The 18,632-nt window shown below is 41.1% G+C and overlaps 1 protein-coding gene across 4 annotated transcripts in view; it reads right to left on the reverse strand.

The window, feature by feature from the left end:
* The window catches only part of DPP6 (dipeptidyl peptidase like 6), a 587,128-nt gene that overhangs the window by 101,709 nt on the left and 466,787 nt on the right, over positions 1–18,632 (reverse strand). For all 4 annotated transcript variants that reach the window (XM_075419777.1, XM_075419779.1, XM_075419776.1 and 1 more), the window contains exon 7: positions 15,187–15,268. In XM_075419777.1, the coding sequence (XP_075275892.1) occupies positions 15,187–15,268 (82 nt within the window). The remainder of the gene's footprint in view (positions 1–15,186; positions 15,269–18,632) is intronic.

Here is an 18,632-nt window from a genome sequence, read left to right on the forward strand (position 1 = left end):
TTTAAATTCCAAATCAGCCCAAAGTTTCTTGGAGTCTGAAAAAAGCAGTCACAAAATTGAAGACTCAGTGAGTGGGGAGATATAATTAGAAAACAGCATGCTACTCTCTCCTCATTCAACTTCATGTACTTCACTGTTTTCTGTTTTTAATGTTAAAGCCTTTTATTCCTCCTCCATTTAGAAGTCCACCCTTCTGCTGGCAAACCAGTTTACTTGAGGGAGCATTCTGGCAGAATAAATAAAATCACAGACTCATAATTACAATTCTTTGCATCTCTCAGAAATGCTTTTATTTATTTTGCAGAATCAGTAAGACATGTCTGTGTAAAGGTAATTATCTATAGACTTCATTGTTGTAGATGCTGAACAAATCCACAGAAAAGACAGTCCCTACCCCGACAGCGTACCATTTCAATAGACAGAGAAGTACTATTGTCCCCATTCAACATCTGAAAAAATGAAAGACAGGGACAGCAAAGCCAAGGCTCAGTTGCCCAGGCATCTAGAGCCATTTTAAGCCCCTTCATGCATGTAAAACATCTGGCAGATAAGATGCAGGACAGACGGGAAACCTCTGCTCTCCCAGAGTAGCATCTAGAGGCCACATACATCTAACACTGTTCAGATGAGCTGCTGTAGGAATCTATGTTTAAGCAGACAAATCCTATTTTAAAAGTCACAGAGGAAGACTTGCAAAACCATGAGTCAAACCTGGGTAGCTTCAGCTCTATTCCAATGCCTTACCCATAAAAATCATCCTTACTGTAGTTATTCCACATCAGGCAGACTATTATAATCTTGTGAAGACTGGGAGAGAAGAGATCCAATATGTACATTGTCCTGCAATGAACTGCATGTCTAACTGATCTGTTTATTGGCAGAGTCATGGTCAGCTTTGACAATATACTTACTTGAACATCCTTCCTTCTGCAGAGGCAGATCTACAGCTACTGTAAAATTGCCTTTGCTGAATAAGAAAAAAAAATAGTTCTTGTATGTATCTCGCTCTGTACATCTGCCGTTGTATGTTGCCAATGTACATTGGTAGGGCTCCATACTGCCTCATCTTGTGCTGGACTTTCTCTGGCTCTTTGTAGATGGCATGATCTAGTCTGCCTTAGACAGATGCCAAGCAGACTCAGTAGAGAGATGCAGGTACTAATGAAGACATTAAGGAAGATAAAATCTGCCTAACTTCAGGGATTATTCTCCAGCAGCTTTTATGGTGTGCTGGGTGCTCCCAAGTCCAAATAAAGTCAATCAATGCAGTTTGTATAAGGTATCTACCACTTCCACTGAATTCAAACAGTGAACAAACAGCCAATGTCAGATGCCTTCATCCACTCAAGCTCTGGCCCTTTAGCTCTTTGAGGGTATTGGCAGCACAAGCATGCATTCAAATTAGATGATCAGTAGATTAACATGGGCATAAAAAAATAAAATGCATGGTGAAACAATCTTAGTGATGAGACCATCCACCGTCCCAGCCCTACTGATAAGCCAGGGTCTGGCTTCCTTGTGCACATCCTTCGAAGTCTCCAAAAGCTCTCTCCTCCTGCTGCAGGGCAACACAGCCCCAAAAGAAAGACTGTAGCGTATGTTCAATGACTATCATCTTGATGCTGTTGTTCATAGTCCTAACCATGACCAAGTCCTTGGGCTCTTCTACCTAAACCCCAATCACATCAAATTTCTTAAGCAACTGCCACCAGTTTCACCACACAAGCTCCATGAGCATATACGTGGGGAAATTAATTTAATCACTTGAGATAAAGCCAGACTTCTGTAAGGTTAGGCAGGTCTTGAATGTGCAGGACTGCATCACCCTGGTATATAAATGGGGATTCAACTGCCTGAAATAAATCTACATGCAATTTAAGGTTCCTACCTACTTTCCGTCAATTATCTCTTCCATAAAGAGTGCATGTGAACATTTGTATTTGATGTGTATTTGGGTTTTCGTAGCAGCAGGGGAAAGAGAGCTACAGGAGTGGCTTCTGTGGGAAGACACCCTGAGCTGCCCCCGTGTCGGACAAGGCCAGTTCCAGATGGTTCCAAGACAGACCCACCACTGGTCAAAGTGGAGCCCATCAGCGATGTTGGTAGTGCCTCTGTGACAATATATTTATAAAAGGGTAAAAATGCTGTGCAACAGATGTGAGAAGGGAGTGAGAATATGTGAGAGAAACAGCCCTGAAGACACCAAGGTGAGTGCAGAAGGAGGAGGAAGGGGTGCTCCAGGTGCCAGAGGAGAGATTCCCCTGCAGCCCGTGGAGCAGACCCTGGTGAGGTAGGCTGCACCTCTGCAGTCCACGGAGGTCCGTGGTGGAGCAGATCTCCACCTGCAGCCCATGGAGATCCTTTCCCAGAGCAAGGGGATGCCTGAAGGGGGTGTGACCCTGTGGGGAGCCCACACTGGAGCAGGCTCCTGCCAGGACCTGTGGCCCCATGGAGAGAGGAGCCCACACCAGAGCATGTTTTCTAGCAGGACTTGTGACCCTGTGGGGGACCCATGCTGGAGCAACCTGTTCCTGAAGGATGGCACCCTGTGGAAGGGACCCATGCTGGAGATGTTCGTGGAGAGCTGCAGCCCGTGGGATGGACTCACATTGGAGAATTTTGCAAAGGATTGTCTCCCATGAGAGGGATCCCACGCTGGAGCAGGGAAAGAGTATGAGGAGGAAGGAGCAGCAGAGAAGAAGCCTTATGAACTGACTGCAGTTCCCCTTCCCTGCCCCTCTGAGCCACTCGGGGTGAGGAGGGAGAGAAAATCGGGAGTGAAGTTGAGCTGGGGAAAAAGGTAAGGGTGGAGGGAAGGGAAGATGTTTTTGGTTTTGTTTCATTTCTCACTATCCCAGTCTGTCACAATTAACTGGCAATAAATTCATTTCCCCAAGTCGAGTCTGCTTTGCTTATGATGGCAATTGCTAAGTGATCTCCCTGTCCTTATCTCGACCGACGAGATAGTGTTTCACAGTGTTTTCTTCCCCAGACCCGCTGAGGAAGGGGAGTGATAGAGTAGCTTGGTGGGCCAAGGTCAACCCACCACAACAGTCTCACAACTTAATCAAGGAAATCTTTTTTACATTTCAGTGTAAGCTACTGCGTTAAAATTTTTTAACTTGTATTCATTTTTTTCGGTGTCAATGACAGGAATGTTTTGTGCTGAACTGTATATTAATGAATTACATATTTATACGGTGTTACACATCACATTGGTCTGAAAGCCTCAGAAAAATACACAGATTTAACTTCCCAATATGTCCAGGAAGTAGAAAAGTGTTACCTCTTCATTTATGTACGGAGTAACTGATCGAGGTCTCTAACAGCGTCACAGCATGTAACTGGGATTTGGAAATGTCAGATCACAAACACGAACAGTTTTGAGCATGATCAAGCTCTTGCTGGAAACGCACACACAGAAAGACCTCTGCCTTCTTCCCTCCGTTTCTAGTGCTCTCTAATTCCATCCAAATATTTTGGAGTTAGTCCTTCCCAAATCAGTTTTGTTTTTCCACTGCCGTATGAAAACTGGAAGATGAGGACTGTGAAAATGAAAAACTGCAGAGAGGAAGATTCCCTGCTGTTTTGTCCAAGTTAAAACTTGTCCTTACTACACAGAATTAGCATGCCCATGCTTGTTCACGTAGCACCTTGAAGCAGATATGATAATTATGTTTTTATTTTGGGATATCAATGAAATCTGACAAGCATTCAACCGGAAAGTTCTTGGCATTGTGCTGTTATCATTCTTGAATCAGCTACAGAAGAAAAATATGTGATCAATTGAAAACCAGTTCTAAAGCTTGTTGCTGATTGACTATGCATTATTTAATGAATGCTCTGCCAATTTCTTCTTTTGAACCTCATAAAATGCAAACTTTGATGTTCAAATAGCTTCCATTAATGCATTCTGTCATGAGTGTTGCTCTTAATGCATGTGACATGATTACGCCAACTCTTATCAGTTCTTCAAAAAGGGTAATAAAACCAGAAACTGCTCCTCAACAGTGAGCTTACATAATAAGAGCTAGTATTTTAATTAGGCTTTTCTAGTTGCCATTTAAATATAGCTTGATAGCAGGTGGGAAAAAAGAATTAAGAAAAAAAAAATCAAAATATTTTCATTCTCTCCATCATGTTCACATTTATGAAAAAGACAGATGTCAATTATGATGGAGGAGTTAGATAAAGAATTTTTAAACCAACTTTTTTTCTTTACAAAACCAAAATGTCATTCTTAAAACTGGTGATGAACCAATGAAACTCTTCCACATGATCAGCACATTGCAGAGAATCACATCTTGATAAAATATTGACAGAAAAGGCTACAGATTCAGTTTTCCACACCGGGGTTTATCTTTGCTTTAATTTAAAGTAAGACTCTAACTTCTTACCAAATCAAGGATTTAGAAGACGTAGCAGTATCTGAAGGTACAAAACAAAGAGATAAAGCTTACTTTAATTCAACTTTACCCTAGCCAGAGATGGGTAAAGATGGGGTTTAGACCAAAGTGAGGACTAGACAAGTTTTAAAATGATTCTGCAGGAAGACTTTTGGAACAGAGAAACTGAAACCACCCCAGGGACCACTAAAACCAGAGAATGCAGTAGTACACATTGATGAGTGCAAGAATTGTTCTGATACACAAGCACATCAAAACCAGTATTCATGACTTCTCATCGGAGATCGAAGGCTGGTAAGCACCTGATATCAGTAGTGTAAGATTAACTGCATGGAAATCAATGCAATGAAAGAAACCATCACTGATTCTGCAAAGGAAAATCGTCAGAGTTACTGTGAAAGACAAACGAAAAATCTGTTACCTTCATGGCTTTGATTACATATCTAGGAAAGGACATGCAGAAGAGTCACCAGCTGTAAATTCTGCAAATCTCCTTATTTTAGCCATATATTTTGGAAGCTGCTAATATCCCATGTAAAATGAACATTAAGATCTTAATTTTGCTTTCATCCCACATGATCAACAAAGAGACTAAGAAGTCAGAAAGAAGGGAAAAATATTCCTTCATGTCTTCAAATAAATAAATATTCTCTATTTCTATGAGCAGCGTCTAGGCCCCTTTTAAGAGCTGCTGAGAGAGGATGTGGCTTTGCAGGTCCGGTGGTGACTTCTCTCTGGGGCTTGCCTCAGGAGGTGGGCATGGGTGGAGTAAGTAAAGGAGCAGTGGGACAAGGTCAGAAGACCCTGCAATATTGGAGGTCTCAAAAAGGCTGTTGAAGGAGCTTCTCTGAGTCTCCGCATGAAAGCAAGGGCAGGCAGAATCTAAGCTGATTGGGCTGGTAAATGGAGACTCCTGTGAAGGTGAAGGCTGGAAGCTGGTGACTTCAGGCACCATGAGGAAGGGTCCTGCTCTGATGACATATCTGCAGCTACAGCTCAGGTTCAGTGCCAGGGTTCTGGCGCTGGGACCCCTGTCCTGCCTGGGGAGGAGAGCTTTAAACCCAGAATAATGGGGGAGGGAGATGATGGCCCACAGTCAGTCAAAGAAGTGGTAGACCAGGCTGACAAGAAAAGAGACATGTGGACAAGAGAGGCTCTGGTGAACAGGGCTGAAGGAGACCCACCTCAAACAATGCACAAAAATAAGGAGAAGCTGAGCTCGCAACTCCATGAGGAAAGCTTCCACACTTTTCCGGGGAAACCACCACAGTTGGGTGCTTCTCTGTGCCTGTATATTAATGAATAAAGCATGGGGATTAAACAGGAGAAAAATAGGTTTGTGTCCAGTTGTAGGGCTACAATCTCAATAGGGTCATGAAGATGTGGTCGGACAGCTCATATGACTCTAGTGCTTAGATGGATGGATATAGGCTCTTTAGGAAGGACAGGCCAGGATGCTGAGGAGTGGGAGTTTCCCTTTATGAGATGGAGCAGCAGAGATGCAAGAGCTCTGCCTGGTGACAGATGAAGAACCAGATGAGAGCTTATAGGTCAGGATTAGTGGGCAGACCAATGTTGGTGATGCTGTGGTGAGTGTCTGCTACAGACTGAACCATCAGGAAGAATTAGATGAGGCCTTCTTTGTATAACTGGAAGAAGCCTCATAATGAAATGCCCTGGCCCTCAAGGAGGACCTTAACCATTATGTGCTGGAGGGACAGCTACTTGAGCACAAGCAGACCAGGAGGTCTGTGGAGGGCATTGACGACAATGTCCTGACACAGGTGCTCAGGGAGCTGATGAAGGGAAATGCTCTGCTGGACCTCACACTTTCAAACATGGAGAAACTGCAGGGGAAGGTGAAAGCTGGGTGCAGCCTTGGCTGCACACACCATGAGGTGGTGAAGTTCAGATCATGAAAGGAAATATCATGGCAAAAAGCATTAAGCCCTGGACTTCAGGAGAGCAGACTTTGGTCTGTTTAGGGACTTGCTTGGAAGAATCCCATGAGATACAGCCCTGGGGAGATAAAAGGTCCAGGAAAGTTGCTGGATTTTCAAGTATCACCTCCTCCAAGCTTAAGAATGGTCCATCCTGATGTGTATGAAACCAAGCAAAGGAGGCAGGAGGCCTGTGTTGATAAGCACATTGCTCCTGACATAACTCAAAGATTACAAGGGAGTATAGAAAAGGTGGAGGCAGGGACAGGCCACCTGGGAGGAATACAGAGGCTTTGTCTGATTGTGCATGGATCAGGTTGGAAAAAACAAAGTTTGTCTGGAGCTGAATTCAGTGAGGGACATGAAGGGCAATAAGAAAGGCTTCTACAGGTACATAAGCAGCCAAAGAAAGTCTAAGGGAAACAAAAATCTGCTGCAAGAAATATTATTCAGCTATTAAGAATGTTCTAGAAAGCCTATATTTTGCAATTCCTTGTTAGGAACAGTTAAGGTTTTTCTAAGTTTATAATTCTTACTAAATCACATTTGTGGTGTGTCTACAGTATTCAGTAAAGTCTGGAGACCTTCTCTCCAAGAAATGTTAAGGCTCCCTTTGGAAAGCAGAAGAATTTGTAAGATCCGGTGGTTTTTAAGGTCTTTCGAGGCAATCTAAAATTGGCAAAACCAACGCTTGAGATAAAGTCCAAAATAATGGACTATATGAGTAATGACTGAATTCTAAGATGTGGAGACACTTTGCTAAACTTTTTTCCTTTAAAATTGGGCACAGAAGAGATTTTTTTATCTTGCTTCTCCCAGTGTAAGTCATTAAGTGCATTACGATTCTTCTCAGGTTTCTACAAGCTTTTCTACATTTTTGACATTGCATCATTACAAACGTAGTACATTTCCATTGGTATTCTGTGAGCAGGCTAGTCCACAACACACACAGATTCTAATCACACCTAGAATCTCCCAGAGTCCAGCAAAATAAGCAATTATCATGATCCTGGAGATTTAAAAATATGTGTTTCAAGAAAAATACACTGTCCTATTGTCTGTTCTTCAGAGAAGAAAAGAGGGTTTATTTCACCTCAACAAAGAGAATCATGTCTGCTTAGATTTCCTTGCTCTGGATTCTAATGGGGTTATTTTAATTTATAACTGCCTTGTTATATTAAAGAATGTACCAGTAAATGTACCATTTAGTATGGAACTCTGATTCCACTTTTAAGTTCTGCTTGATGGATTATCTTGTATTCTGTAACCTAATATCACAGATGGTTATGTAGGGCATCACTATAAATTAGATTATTTAATGTGAGATGATACAGTGTTTCATTTTAAATATTTTATTGTGTTTTAGAATGAATATCTGGCTAAGGAGAGCACAGAGATTACTTGTCAACATAAAGAAACTGGCAACTGAGATTCAGCGTTCCTCCAGGTACACATCTTATCTTGGACAGGAAGATATTCAGTGTAATATTCCTCTTTAATTCAGCTGAAGCATAGAGCTAACAGAATTGTTCCTGAAGATTTCTCATGGCTCTGACAAATAGCGGTTTATGGGGATGGACAGACCACCTCCACGAACGAAGGTGAGCCACACCACAGTCCCCGAGATGGCACTGCTTAGTCCTGCTTGCAGCATCCTAACATCTACCACTTAACTGTACTCTCACCAATGACTGCTGCTGTCTAAATTAAAAGGTAGCTGTGTTCATGGCTCAAAATCGCAGCTTTCCAAGAACAACACTTTTCATAAGCACTTATTTCAATGGACGTCATCTACCAACCACGGTTTTGTAAGACGCCAAAAGCCCTTAGCAGAGACCTAAAGTAGATATTTCTAGCTGTTAGATCTCTGAAATGAAAAATACCCTTAACAAAAGATATGTGTTCAATATCCATAAAGCACAACTGAAATTAAAGTAATATCAACATTTTTGATCTCTGTAATAGGAGGGAATTATTTTCAGTTCAACTGACCCTATGCTAGAGTATTGCACTGTTAAGAATTTTGCATTTTACGTGACTGCAGTAGCACATAATGAAATATGGAAACACCCAAAGGAAGAGAATTCAGTACTTGCCCTGTAGTGCAACAAGATGGTGAATCGCTATAAGCTATCAAGTCCATCAATACACACATTTCTTGCAGTTACATACTCAGTTTCCTTAATGCAGAGTGTCAATGTCCGCGACACTTAATATATTAATTCTCTAAGTCCCCTGTAAGGTAAGAATACAGTGCCGTCTTCATGCTGTAACCTAACCAGAAAACAAAGTGACATATCTATAGTCACAGAGGAAACCTATGGCAGTGTCTCACCTTCAGGGGCGATGCCCTAAGCATTACTTCATCCTATGTCTCATGTTGGGATGTAAGAGCAGTAACATTTTTTCTGATTTATTGGTAAAAGTTCTATGGTAAATAACCAATTTTTTTTTTCCTCTGAAATATTTCATGCCCACAAAAAGAGCAACATCTTATTTACAGTAAAATCACCTATATCTTCTTTCAGTAGTATTATTGTAGCATCTTCAGGTACTTTAAATATCTTGCTCTTTTGCCACTGATGCAAATGCAGTACCAAGGATGCTGAGATGGGAAGCGACACAACCGTTCTCAGCAGCGCTCATAACACTGACTGTACTAAAGCTTCCCTTTGGTGAACAAGGACCAAACACATCGTGCCCGCTGATGCCAAAGGAAATGAAAAGGATGTGCAAAAAAACCAACAGGAGACTATTGCCACAGTAACCAAACAGCATCAAAGAAAAAAACAAACACAACACTTTCCCAGTGGTATTCTTTGAATACAATGGGGGCAGAGGGGAAGTGGAATCCCAGACCAGAATAACCTGTCCGGGTATTTAGAGTACACGTAATGTATCTTACTGGGGTTTCCCTGAAAAAAAAATTGTATTCTTACACTGGAAAAGGGGAGGAGGGTGACACAACACATCATTATTCTGAAACTCTTGTTTTCCCAGAAGGCAGGGACTATGTAAAAAGTTGTCTGAATATTCCCCACCATGCTTAACTAGGGCTTAAATAGACACTAAGGAAGGTGGGGGCGGGAGGGGAGCTTCTCTTCCTTGCAGCTAGCAAGATAACCAAGCCAGAATAATTACATACAGCAGACCACAGCTAAATATTGATTCAGATGTCACTGTAAAAAAAAAAAGGTGAGAGAACAGCAGCTTGAAAATAATGATGTAAAAATCTATGAAGTAATGGTGGAGACAGAGACCTACAGCAATTATAAACACAGCAGTTCAAAAGACCTGCTGGATCAGGAAACACAGAGGATGATTCAGGGCCTCCTGTGAAAACGGTCCTCCTCTCCTGGTATCTCTGCAGCTCTTCTACCTGGAACTAAGCTGGCATGACAGGCACAAAGTCAGGCAAGGAAAAACCTGCTAATCAGAGTCCTTCCAGTTTAGTTCCAGGTGTCATCACCGACCAGCTTTTTTCCATCTAGATATCCTAGCTGGTAAGACATTGTGCTAGAGTGCTAAAAAATGAGATGGGTAGGCTCTGGCCCTGTGCAGCAGGATCTATCATTCAAATGTTTTATCTATGAATGAATCCCAGTATTTCTCTAAATTGTTTTGCACTTTTTAGTAACATCTATGACAATAAGCTGTTTACTAACATTCTCATCCGCTGTTTGAAGGCACCTGCAAACCCCTAACATGGCAGGGGCTGAAAGACTTGCTCCTCCTGTTTTTCCCTGGTGTTTGCATTTCACTGCAACGGAGATTTCTTAATGCAACTTCTGCACCTGCTGTGAAACGTAACTTCTCTTACTTTAGAGCCAATTATACACTTGATTGCTGCATAATCTACAGGAATAAAAGGTAGTTCCTGCTCCAACAAGAGTTGATACTGGAAGAGGCTTATTGACTGTAAAATGCAGGAGAAACCCATTTTGACCATTCTGTGGGGCTGCAGTAAGTGGGAGGGCACACAACGCTTCCAACAGCTATAATCCTCTCCCTGTATGTTTTTGGTGCTTTAAAGAAACAGTGGAAACAGCAAAAGACTGACTGGCTAGAAGAACCTAAAAAAAATGTTTCTTTTTGCTGAAGGATAAATACCATGATCTGTGGGAGATTTTTTTTTTTTTTAATTATAACTGCTGCCTCTAAAGTTGTGCAGAACTGCTTCCCCTATCATCTGATGTGTCACCATCATCATTAGTATCTGTCAGGGCTGTTACAGAATCTGATTAAAAAAAGAGGAAAACAGCAGCGCAGCAGAACTTCTGCTTTTGAAATTGGAGTTTAACTATTCCTATGAACTCTACTTTAGTGCTGTCAACGCAGGCAAATATTCACTGCACAGTGTTAGAGCAGTCCTACCGCTTGCTCCTTCCTTTTGAGAATAGGGCCCGTATGTATACCTAGCTTGTCCTTAAAGCAAATATTTTGAACCTGAATGTGCTCGTTTTGGGATAACCTAGATAAAAGCCTCCTGAAAACTTTAGTGTTTTTGGATTCCTTGAGCGCTTCAGCTACAGGTACTCACTAGAGAGTCTCCTGCTGCTGAGACACCCCCCGACTTCAGCCATGCTGCCGAGCAAAGGAAACCTCTTCACACTGTACCCATGTTTTTTTTTGATAGAGGGGCCTGAGCCTGTCAGTCACACAAGTTTTATGAAAACTGAGTTCAGCGTCATGGTAACTATTAACCTTTGCATAGATACACCTGAGGCAAATGTACCACGGAAATCTCATGTGAGCCCTCTGCACTTGGGCAGAACCTCATTCTAAAAGATGTAACATCATAAAACTGGTAAAATCTTTCAATAAGTTCAATTAATAGAAGCTTTTTTCTGGCAGAATTGAAATTTCAAAAATGGGTAGCTGTTGAGTCATAAATGGCAAGATCCGAAAAAGAGAGGAAATCTAAGGAATGAAGGTTTTTACAAAGACAAGCATATGCAGCAGAACAGGGCAAAGGTACAGTCTAACACTGTTTTGCAGTCCTATCATGCCACCAGCATCCTCATGTTGCTCGCAAGTATCACACAAACTGTTTGAGGATAATACAGCCTGTTCACTGAAAACCAGCAAGCACCATGCTGGAGGGCAGTGTGCTGGTGCCATCGAATACTAAGGGGGACTCTGGGCTGTCAGGTGCACCATAGCAGGGATGGATTTTTTTCATAGACACATTGCATGGTCATTTACACCCATGAAAAGTGAAATATATCACACTGGTATTCCAATTTAACGGTGTTTTTCACTCATTCTACAAAGGCGTAAATGATAAATCCTGTTGTAGGACAAATGAGAGAAATGAGCCCTTTGATGCCAGCTGCATTTAGGAAATGTGTTCCCGCTCACACTGAAGTTAGTGGCCCTCTGCTATTGACTCAGGAGCTCATACTGGTAAGGGCTCAAATCTTCCAACATCTTTGGAAGACTTGCTTCGTTAAGACTTTGGCTGACATCTGAGAAAGTTTGAAGCATTTTTGTGAGGTGCCAGAAGTGAGTGCTTTATTGCATTCTGAGCTTCTCACATAGATTTTCTCAGATCTGATATCTGCCGTTGTTTATACAGCTCTGTTGGCATGTGTGGCATTCTGCAGGCTAATAAGAAGTCAAGAACCATGCTCTGAGGAGTTCATTTTCTAAAAATTGGCGTGTAATTTAATGAGTAAGGACAAAAGAAAACAAGATAAATAGAAAATTGCTCCTGGGAAAGTTCCACTGTTTATTTCTAATCGCAAAGAATGCAGATCATTTAGGCTGCTTCTGTTTCAAATTTGGTTCTTTTTTGAATGATCAGACATGCAAGAGAAAAAGTCGTCAGACACAGTGACCAAAAGTTCCCTTAGGAAGGATGAAATAGAAGCTACAAAGGGAATAAAAAATTTTGGAACCAAACCCTCCTACTCTCCTGCCTCTCCTTTGTGCTGCCAAAGAAGAACAAACCAGGAGATTTCAAGGGCAAAGCTTTTTATTTCCTGAAAGGTCGGGTATCTTCAAGGTGATGCAAAACCCACCCACCGTTTGCTCCCACCTTTCCTGGGAGACGCAGCATGAAGTTGGGTTGCAGATTGTGCACGGAGCAGGGCTGCGGTGAGGAGGGCTGGGTCTAGTACGCACTCGGGTACCTTAGTGCAGCTGTAGGACCACCCTCAAACACCCTACAGAGAGTTTGGCCCTATAACCACCTAGGACCAGGGGAGCTGACACGTGGGTTACTCGTTTGCATCCTACTTGACATTTTTTCCATCCTCCTGCAACACAACCCAGCCTACATCTAGCAAACACATTCACATGCTCAAGTTGAAATAGACTTTAATTTTTCTCTGCCTTTGCACTTGATGTTGCCCCCACAGAAGGAGACACGAATTTCACTGGCAGTTATATTCTGAGTAACTCAATCAGTCCTGAAATACAGAACAGTGAGCATTGCATATTTTCTCTATAATCTCATTTATAATGCTTGTAGATTTTTTTTAAAAAGCTTCTTTTTTCTCTGGCAATTCTTTGCTGATCATTAGGTATAAATAGATTCTATTGATGCATGTAAAAGCCTGCTTCTTTTATAAACTACAGCTATCATTTTCTTTCAGAGTAAATGATGGGCAAGGAAAAGAACAAAAAGGCACATATGTTAGAGGTATGCAAGATAATGCTTAAACTACCAGTGAGGTTATCCTCACCTACCCTGATTCCAAATGCAAGAACACGGAATACAGCTAAATTACAGGCCAACAACTTAACATATTTGGAAGCAAAAAAAAAAAAAACCCAAACCAAAAAACGAAAAAAAAAGAAGCATCCAGAACAAATCCACCATCACAAGGTATTTCCAATATTCACATGGAAATCAATAGTAATAAGAGTATTTTAAATTATTTTTAAAAAATTCTGCCATGTCCCCCACAGAAGGGACATATACTAAATTTGATGTCTCAGGGAATTCTTAGGGAATTAAGTTTTCACTGTATATTTCTCAATAAAAATTGGTGGAAAGTGGTATAAATTATTTCAGCATGAAAGGAGAAAGCTGGGACTAAAGAAGCATTTTCTTTTCCTGGACTGTATATACTGTCCTGTTGTACATATAATTTGTCCATTTTGATACGAATATTTTTCCTTTCTGTACCGCTGTGTTACTTTTGTAAACAAGGCAATGGAGGAATTAAATTTGTCATCTTGACTTCAGCAAGAAACAAGTTAAATCTTCTTTTCAAGGTGGGAATTAAGTACATACATTCAGTTTAGTAAAACTAACATGAACGTGAATCAATAACATGCTGTGACTGAAGGTGCTGAAGGCATGCAAGTTCACAGCAAAACTGTATTAAAGAAAGCAAGATTAACTTACGGAATGGAGAAAATCACTAATGCAAGTCAATATTAGCTTTCAGTTAGCAAATGTAGCTTTTGCTACAAATTGTGAAGCTCTGTTATCTAGACTTAAAATAGAAAGAGCTAGTGAAGAGTGAATAAAAAGTTGCTGGTTACTTTTTTTTGCCAGTCTCTAGTTTTGAGCATAATGTGTTATCAACTGATTGTATATTATCTTCAGTTGGCCAGAAGCCTGATGACGAGATCACATTGGTCTTCACCGATGAATATAAAAGAAAGACTTTGGTCACGGTCAGACCCCAGTGTCTGTGTATCGGTACAAACTGCTCAGCTGTGATCTGCTGGGCAGCAGATTAAGAAACATCAAATGGCATGTTACAGGATAAAAGTGGGGCATGTACGTGTGTGTAATGAAAAAAATGAACTCCTCAGAAGTCATTTTGCATGGAAGTAAAGGCTACTGCTTCTCCACTCCTACCAGATTTGAGATCGATGACTCTCTCTAACCTGATTTTTCCAATGGAGCAGAGGAGAGACATTCCTGTTACTGTGTCTGTTATGTTTCCCCCCAACCTGATTTGCAGACTGGCAGTCATAATGTCTCCCATTGCTGTTTATTAAATCTCAAAATCTGAAAAAATCTAGTTAAGGACACAGACAAAATATCCCCAAGAAGGGTGTGGGGACAGGAGACATATGCCAGATTTTGTTGATAATGAGTTTTTAAAGCACATTTCTTGGTATAAAAATTCCATATGAAAAAAGAAGTTGCCATTTTTTCTTTTCTTGTTAGAGTCGAAATAGAGTGTTTGGAATATGCAAAACCTTGATATTGGATTTGCACCAGGAAATGAAGCCAGGGGATCTGGCCAGGGAATACGTGCTCTAAAAAATGGGCAAATCCAAGATGGCAGTGGCTGAGGGACAAAACACTGGAGATTTCAGGATTGTTGCAGTATGAAAGGGTCCATGAAATAAAATGAAACCCTGACAAGTGTTTTTTTAAACTCCAGCTCTGAAAACTTTCCAGAATACCCTTCTACTTTTGTCTGTTTTTCAAACAATTATAGGGCAAATTAAGGGAAAGTGCTGTTCTAGAGAAACGCATTTTTCAAACAGGGATGCTAATATTAAAATAATCCTAGTGTCAAGTTTGTAAGTCTGAAGATGCCCTTGTGAAACAGTGATATACTAAGTCATACCATCTATTATGTCTATAATCTGTCCTGTGTCCAACATTAGAAGAAGCAGGTGCATCCTCTCAAAGAGCTTCCATAGCTTGTTCTTTCTTTGCGTTTCTCAACACAATTTGTTTGCAGCAAACGTATATATTTGGGAATTTTACAAATAAATAACATGATAAAATAATTCCCATAAAGATGCTAGAAGCTACCATACAGGTTTCAAGAAACTGGTCAATACTGATTTATTCTTTCTTTACTTCCAAACAATAGCAGCATGGTCTCGAAATTAATTTGCACACTTGTTCTTTCTCTTACCAGCTGTTGCCCTTTTGGACCCCAACCAGCATACTGAAGCTTTGCGTTGCTGACCTCAGGGGGATACAAATTCTGGGGATCCCTGCAAAAAGAGAAAAATAAGTTTTCACCTTCAGAAATGTCCTTATTTAAGCTGGTGCGCACCTGTTTTGGAAATCCACCATGACCTCATAAGGCTTCTTTCAGCTGGAATCATCTTGTATTTAGTGCCAGATTTCAGCAGATTTTTTTACCATAAAGTAAGCACTATAAGACTAGCAACTGTTGGTAAGATCAAGTATCTAGCTGACAATTTCTGTTTCTTATTAATACAAAGTTAAACACATTAGTCCAACTGCTGACTTGTCTAAGCCTTAAGAATTAGTCAAGGGATGGTAAAGTAACTGTATTTATCAACACTGACAATGACCACAAAGGATAAACAGTAATTATAATTTTGAATCATACTGACACAAGAAAAACACAATTTCATCTTCTTCACCCCATGGCTTTTCTGCCTAATAAATTTCCTTTGAACATGACAGCAGAAAAGTTTAGCAACTGTTTAACAAGTGATATGCAGCCTGGCTTCGAAGGGAAAAGCTCCTATTAATACCAAATATCTCATTTTTTTAGAAGATAAAATCAAAATGCTTTTCTTGTTCTTTCATCCATTACGTTCATTTTGTAGCAGAATATCAGTGACACATAGCAAATGCAATATAGAAAAAGAAGGCTTTTTTGGTAAATGTCAGAGCAACATAATGTCATTTTATCACAGCACAGGCAGCATTGCCTTGACTGTATTTATACTCCGCATAAATAATTACATTACATATTCTGAAGTCACATTGATACCACTCTGTGCATAGTAATACTCTACAAACAAGGACACTAATAAAGGCTGTATACACTATGCCTCATTAGCAGGTCTCAAACTGTTTTAAAAAGTAAGGATATTATCATCACTGGTCTACAGATAGGAATAACAAGGCAATTCGAGGACAACATCACCCAAAACCAGAGGAAAGAGCCAAAGCCTGCCTAGCCTTTAAACAAAAGGCCTTCTCTACTTGTACAGAGTTTATTTCTTCATTAAAGGTAATACCTTCCAGACCATATTTTGAAAACAGAACAAAACTGAATGCAATAATTAGACACTAACTGAATTCTCTTTATTGTCTGTTTTGTGACCAGTGCTGTACCACAGTCATGCTGCAGCTCTGCTCTTCCAGGCAAGGTCTCCCTTGGCTGCACATTCCTGCTGCACTGAGGCTGTTTTAGCAAGTCCAAAGACAGCAGCAAGAGGACTGTGTAGAAGCTGACTTTGTGCAGTCTTTCCAATAGGAAAATAGCTACTTTTTCCTGTGAACTCCTCTTCCAAGGCCAGGCAGAATCAGGGCAGACCCTAAATGAGGACACTGATGCCTACATTTCCCGCCTTCCGTGTCTCCTGCAGTTGGAACACCAACTTCTGCTCTCCTGCTAGAAGGTACATATCAGTGGTTGTAAACCATAACCTATAATGTCTGCAAGGCCCCTGTGAGCAGATGGGATCCATTCGGAATGTGGAGGGGCAACAGTGGTTTGCTGAGCACCGACTGCTCAAGTGTGGAGAGTACCCAGATAGCTTTTGGCTTTATAGGCAAAGTGTCATCTACAACTGCTGCTGGTGGAATAAAATTATGTCATTTCTTCTCATGGTTTTTAACCAGCAGGTGTCTTTGTGGGTAGCCTAAACTCATTTTTGTAAGGTATGGATAAGAGAACAGGTAAGTGTCATACTGAACTCCCACTAACAACAGCCACAAAATTCCTGCTCCAGAAAGAACGATCCTACTACTTCTTCTAGGTATTTTCAAACTTGTGTGCATTAGCTACTTGGAAGTCAGCTGTTCCTGTTAAGAGTCAATGTCTTTTGTTAGCTATCTTGATCATCTCATCAGAAAGTAGCCTCTGATTGCAGGAGCAAGAGAGAAAACTAGTCAATCAAAACAAAGTCTCTTAAGAGAGAAAAAAAAGTACTTCATTATTTGCCAAATTAATTATGTAGATGTTCGTGTTTTTTCCTCATGTGAGAAAGGGAGCAAGATGTCATAAGTAGAGGGGGAAATATCACCCCCGAATAAACAGATTATACAATTCTAAGAATTCAAACCTGTAATGCTTCAGATAACACAGATGGAGCTAAGGGACAGACATACCAATTACAGCCAATAATTCAGACCAGAGACCAGACAAGTCCTGTCAGTTCTGCACACTGCATCATCTTTTAGAACAGGAAAACTCTAATGCAATGAGAAATTCTCCATAAACCAGCTTTGGTAGCTGGATACAGCAGAAGGAAGAGCCCTCCATTTGGTCAACCATGAAAGAGCTCTGTTGCAGACAAAAACATGAAATCATCTTCTCTTTCTCTGATATGGCCGAGGAAAAATAGGATTGCATCTCCTGAGTTCCTTCTTAAGTTGTTCAGAATGGCTGGGAAATTTCTTTTTTAGCAAAGTCTTGTTTGTTTGCCTTGAAACTTTTTGATAAATACACAGGTAAAAAGGTAGACTGATGGAATTCTGTATGGTCTGGAGACACCTGATTTACAAACCTAGTTACCATAAATTTCCTGTACACTCTGCACATTACAGCATGCACATCCAGGTTGTGATGTAGACCTCTGGAGGTAGGTGGTAGCCATCCATCCATCCTCATGCTGGGGTTTATTCTTTTCTATCATGGGTTGTAAATGCAGTCTAAGATCCTAGTTTCCCCTCACAAACACTCCTGAGAGATGGACATTTTCCTCTTAGTAGATTTTGGTTTGTTCCTCATCTCTTCTGAAGAGAATCCTCTTCCCTAGAGTAGCAACATTCTTTCCCTCACCTGCAGGAAACTTCAGTGTCACATGCAAGGGGATTGAGAAGACATCCCTCCTTGCCAAGCCTGATCTAGCAGGCTTCAGAGAAACTGCAGGAATGATCAGGAGAAGGGCTGTATTAGCAGTGGCCAAGGGAGAGCGGGCTGTCAACAAGTTTGAAGGTGACATGAAAATGGAGTTCTCTCCTACTTGTGAACACTACCATGAAGGACCAGATTCCCACATACTTACTTGGGTTACATCGGGCACACGGTCTGTGGTGGAATATGCATGGACTCCCTCACTGGCAACCCCAAGCAACCCCTTTACAAAACCATTATATTGCCTATAGAGAGAGGAGGAGGAGTTGTCTACACAGCTGCTCCAGGCTGGATGGCCACAACCCTCTACTGCTCCCCCCAGGAAAGCTCTTAGTGATCCTCAAACTGATAAACCCGTTTGGAGAGCAGCTGTCAAACACATTTTTGATTATCTCGTACTATTCTGGAACCTTAGCTCTCCTTGGTAAAAATCCCTTACAGGAGTCAGACCAAAGGCACACCTGTACCCCGGGAGCACTTGTCCAATTTCCAAGTGCAGCATAAATGGGGTCTCA

This window comes from Opisthocomus hoazin, chromosome 4 (assembly GCF_030867145.1).
Source record: "Opisthocomus hoazin isolate bOpiHoa1 chromosome 4, bOpiHoa1.hap1, whole genome shotgun sequence".
Taxonomy (NCBI): Eukaryota; Metazoa; Chordata; class Aves; order Opisthocomiformes; family Opisthocomidae; genus Opisthocomus; species Opisthocomus hoazin.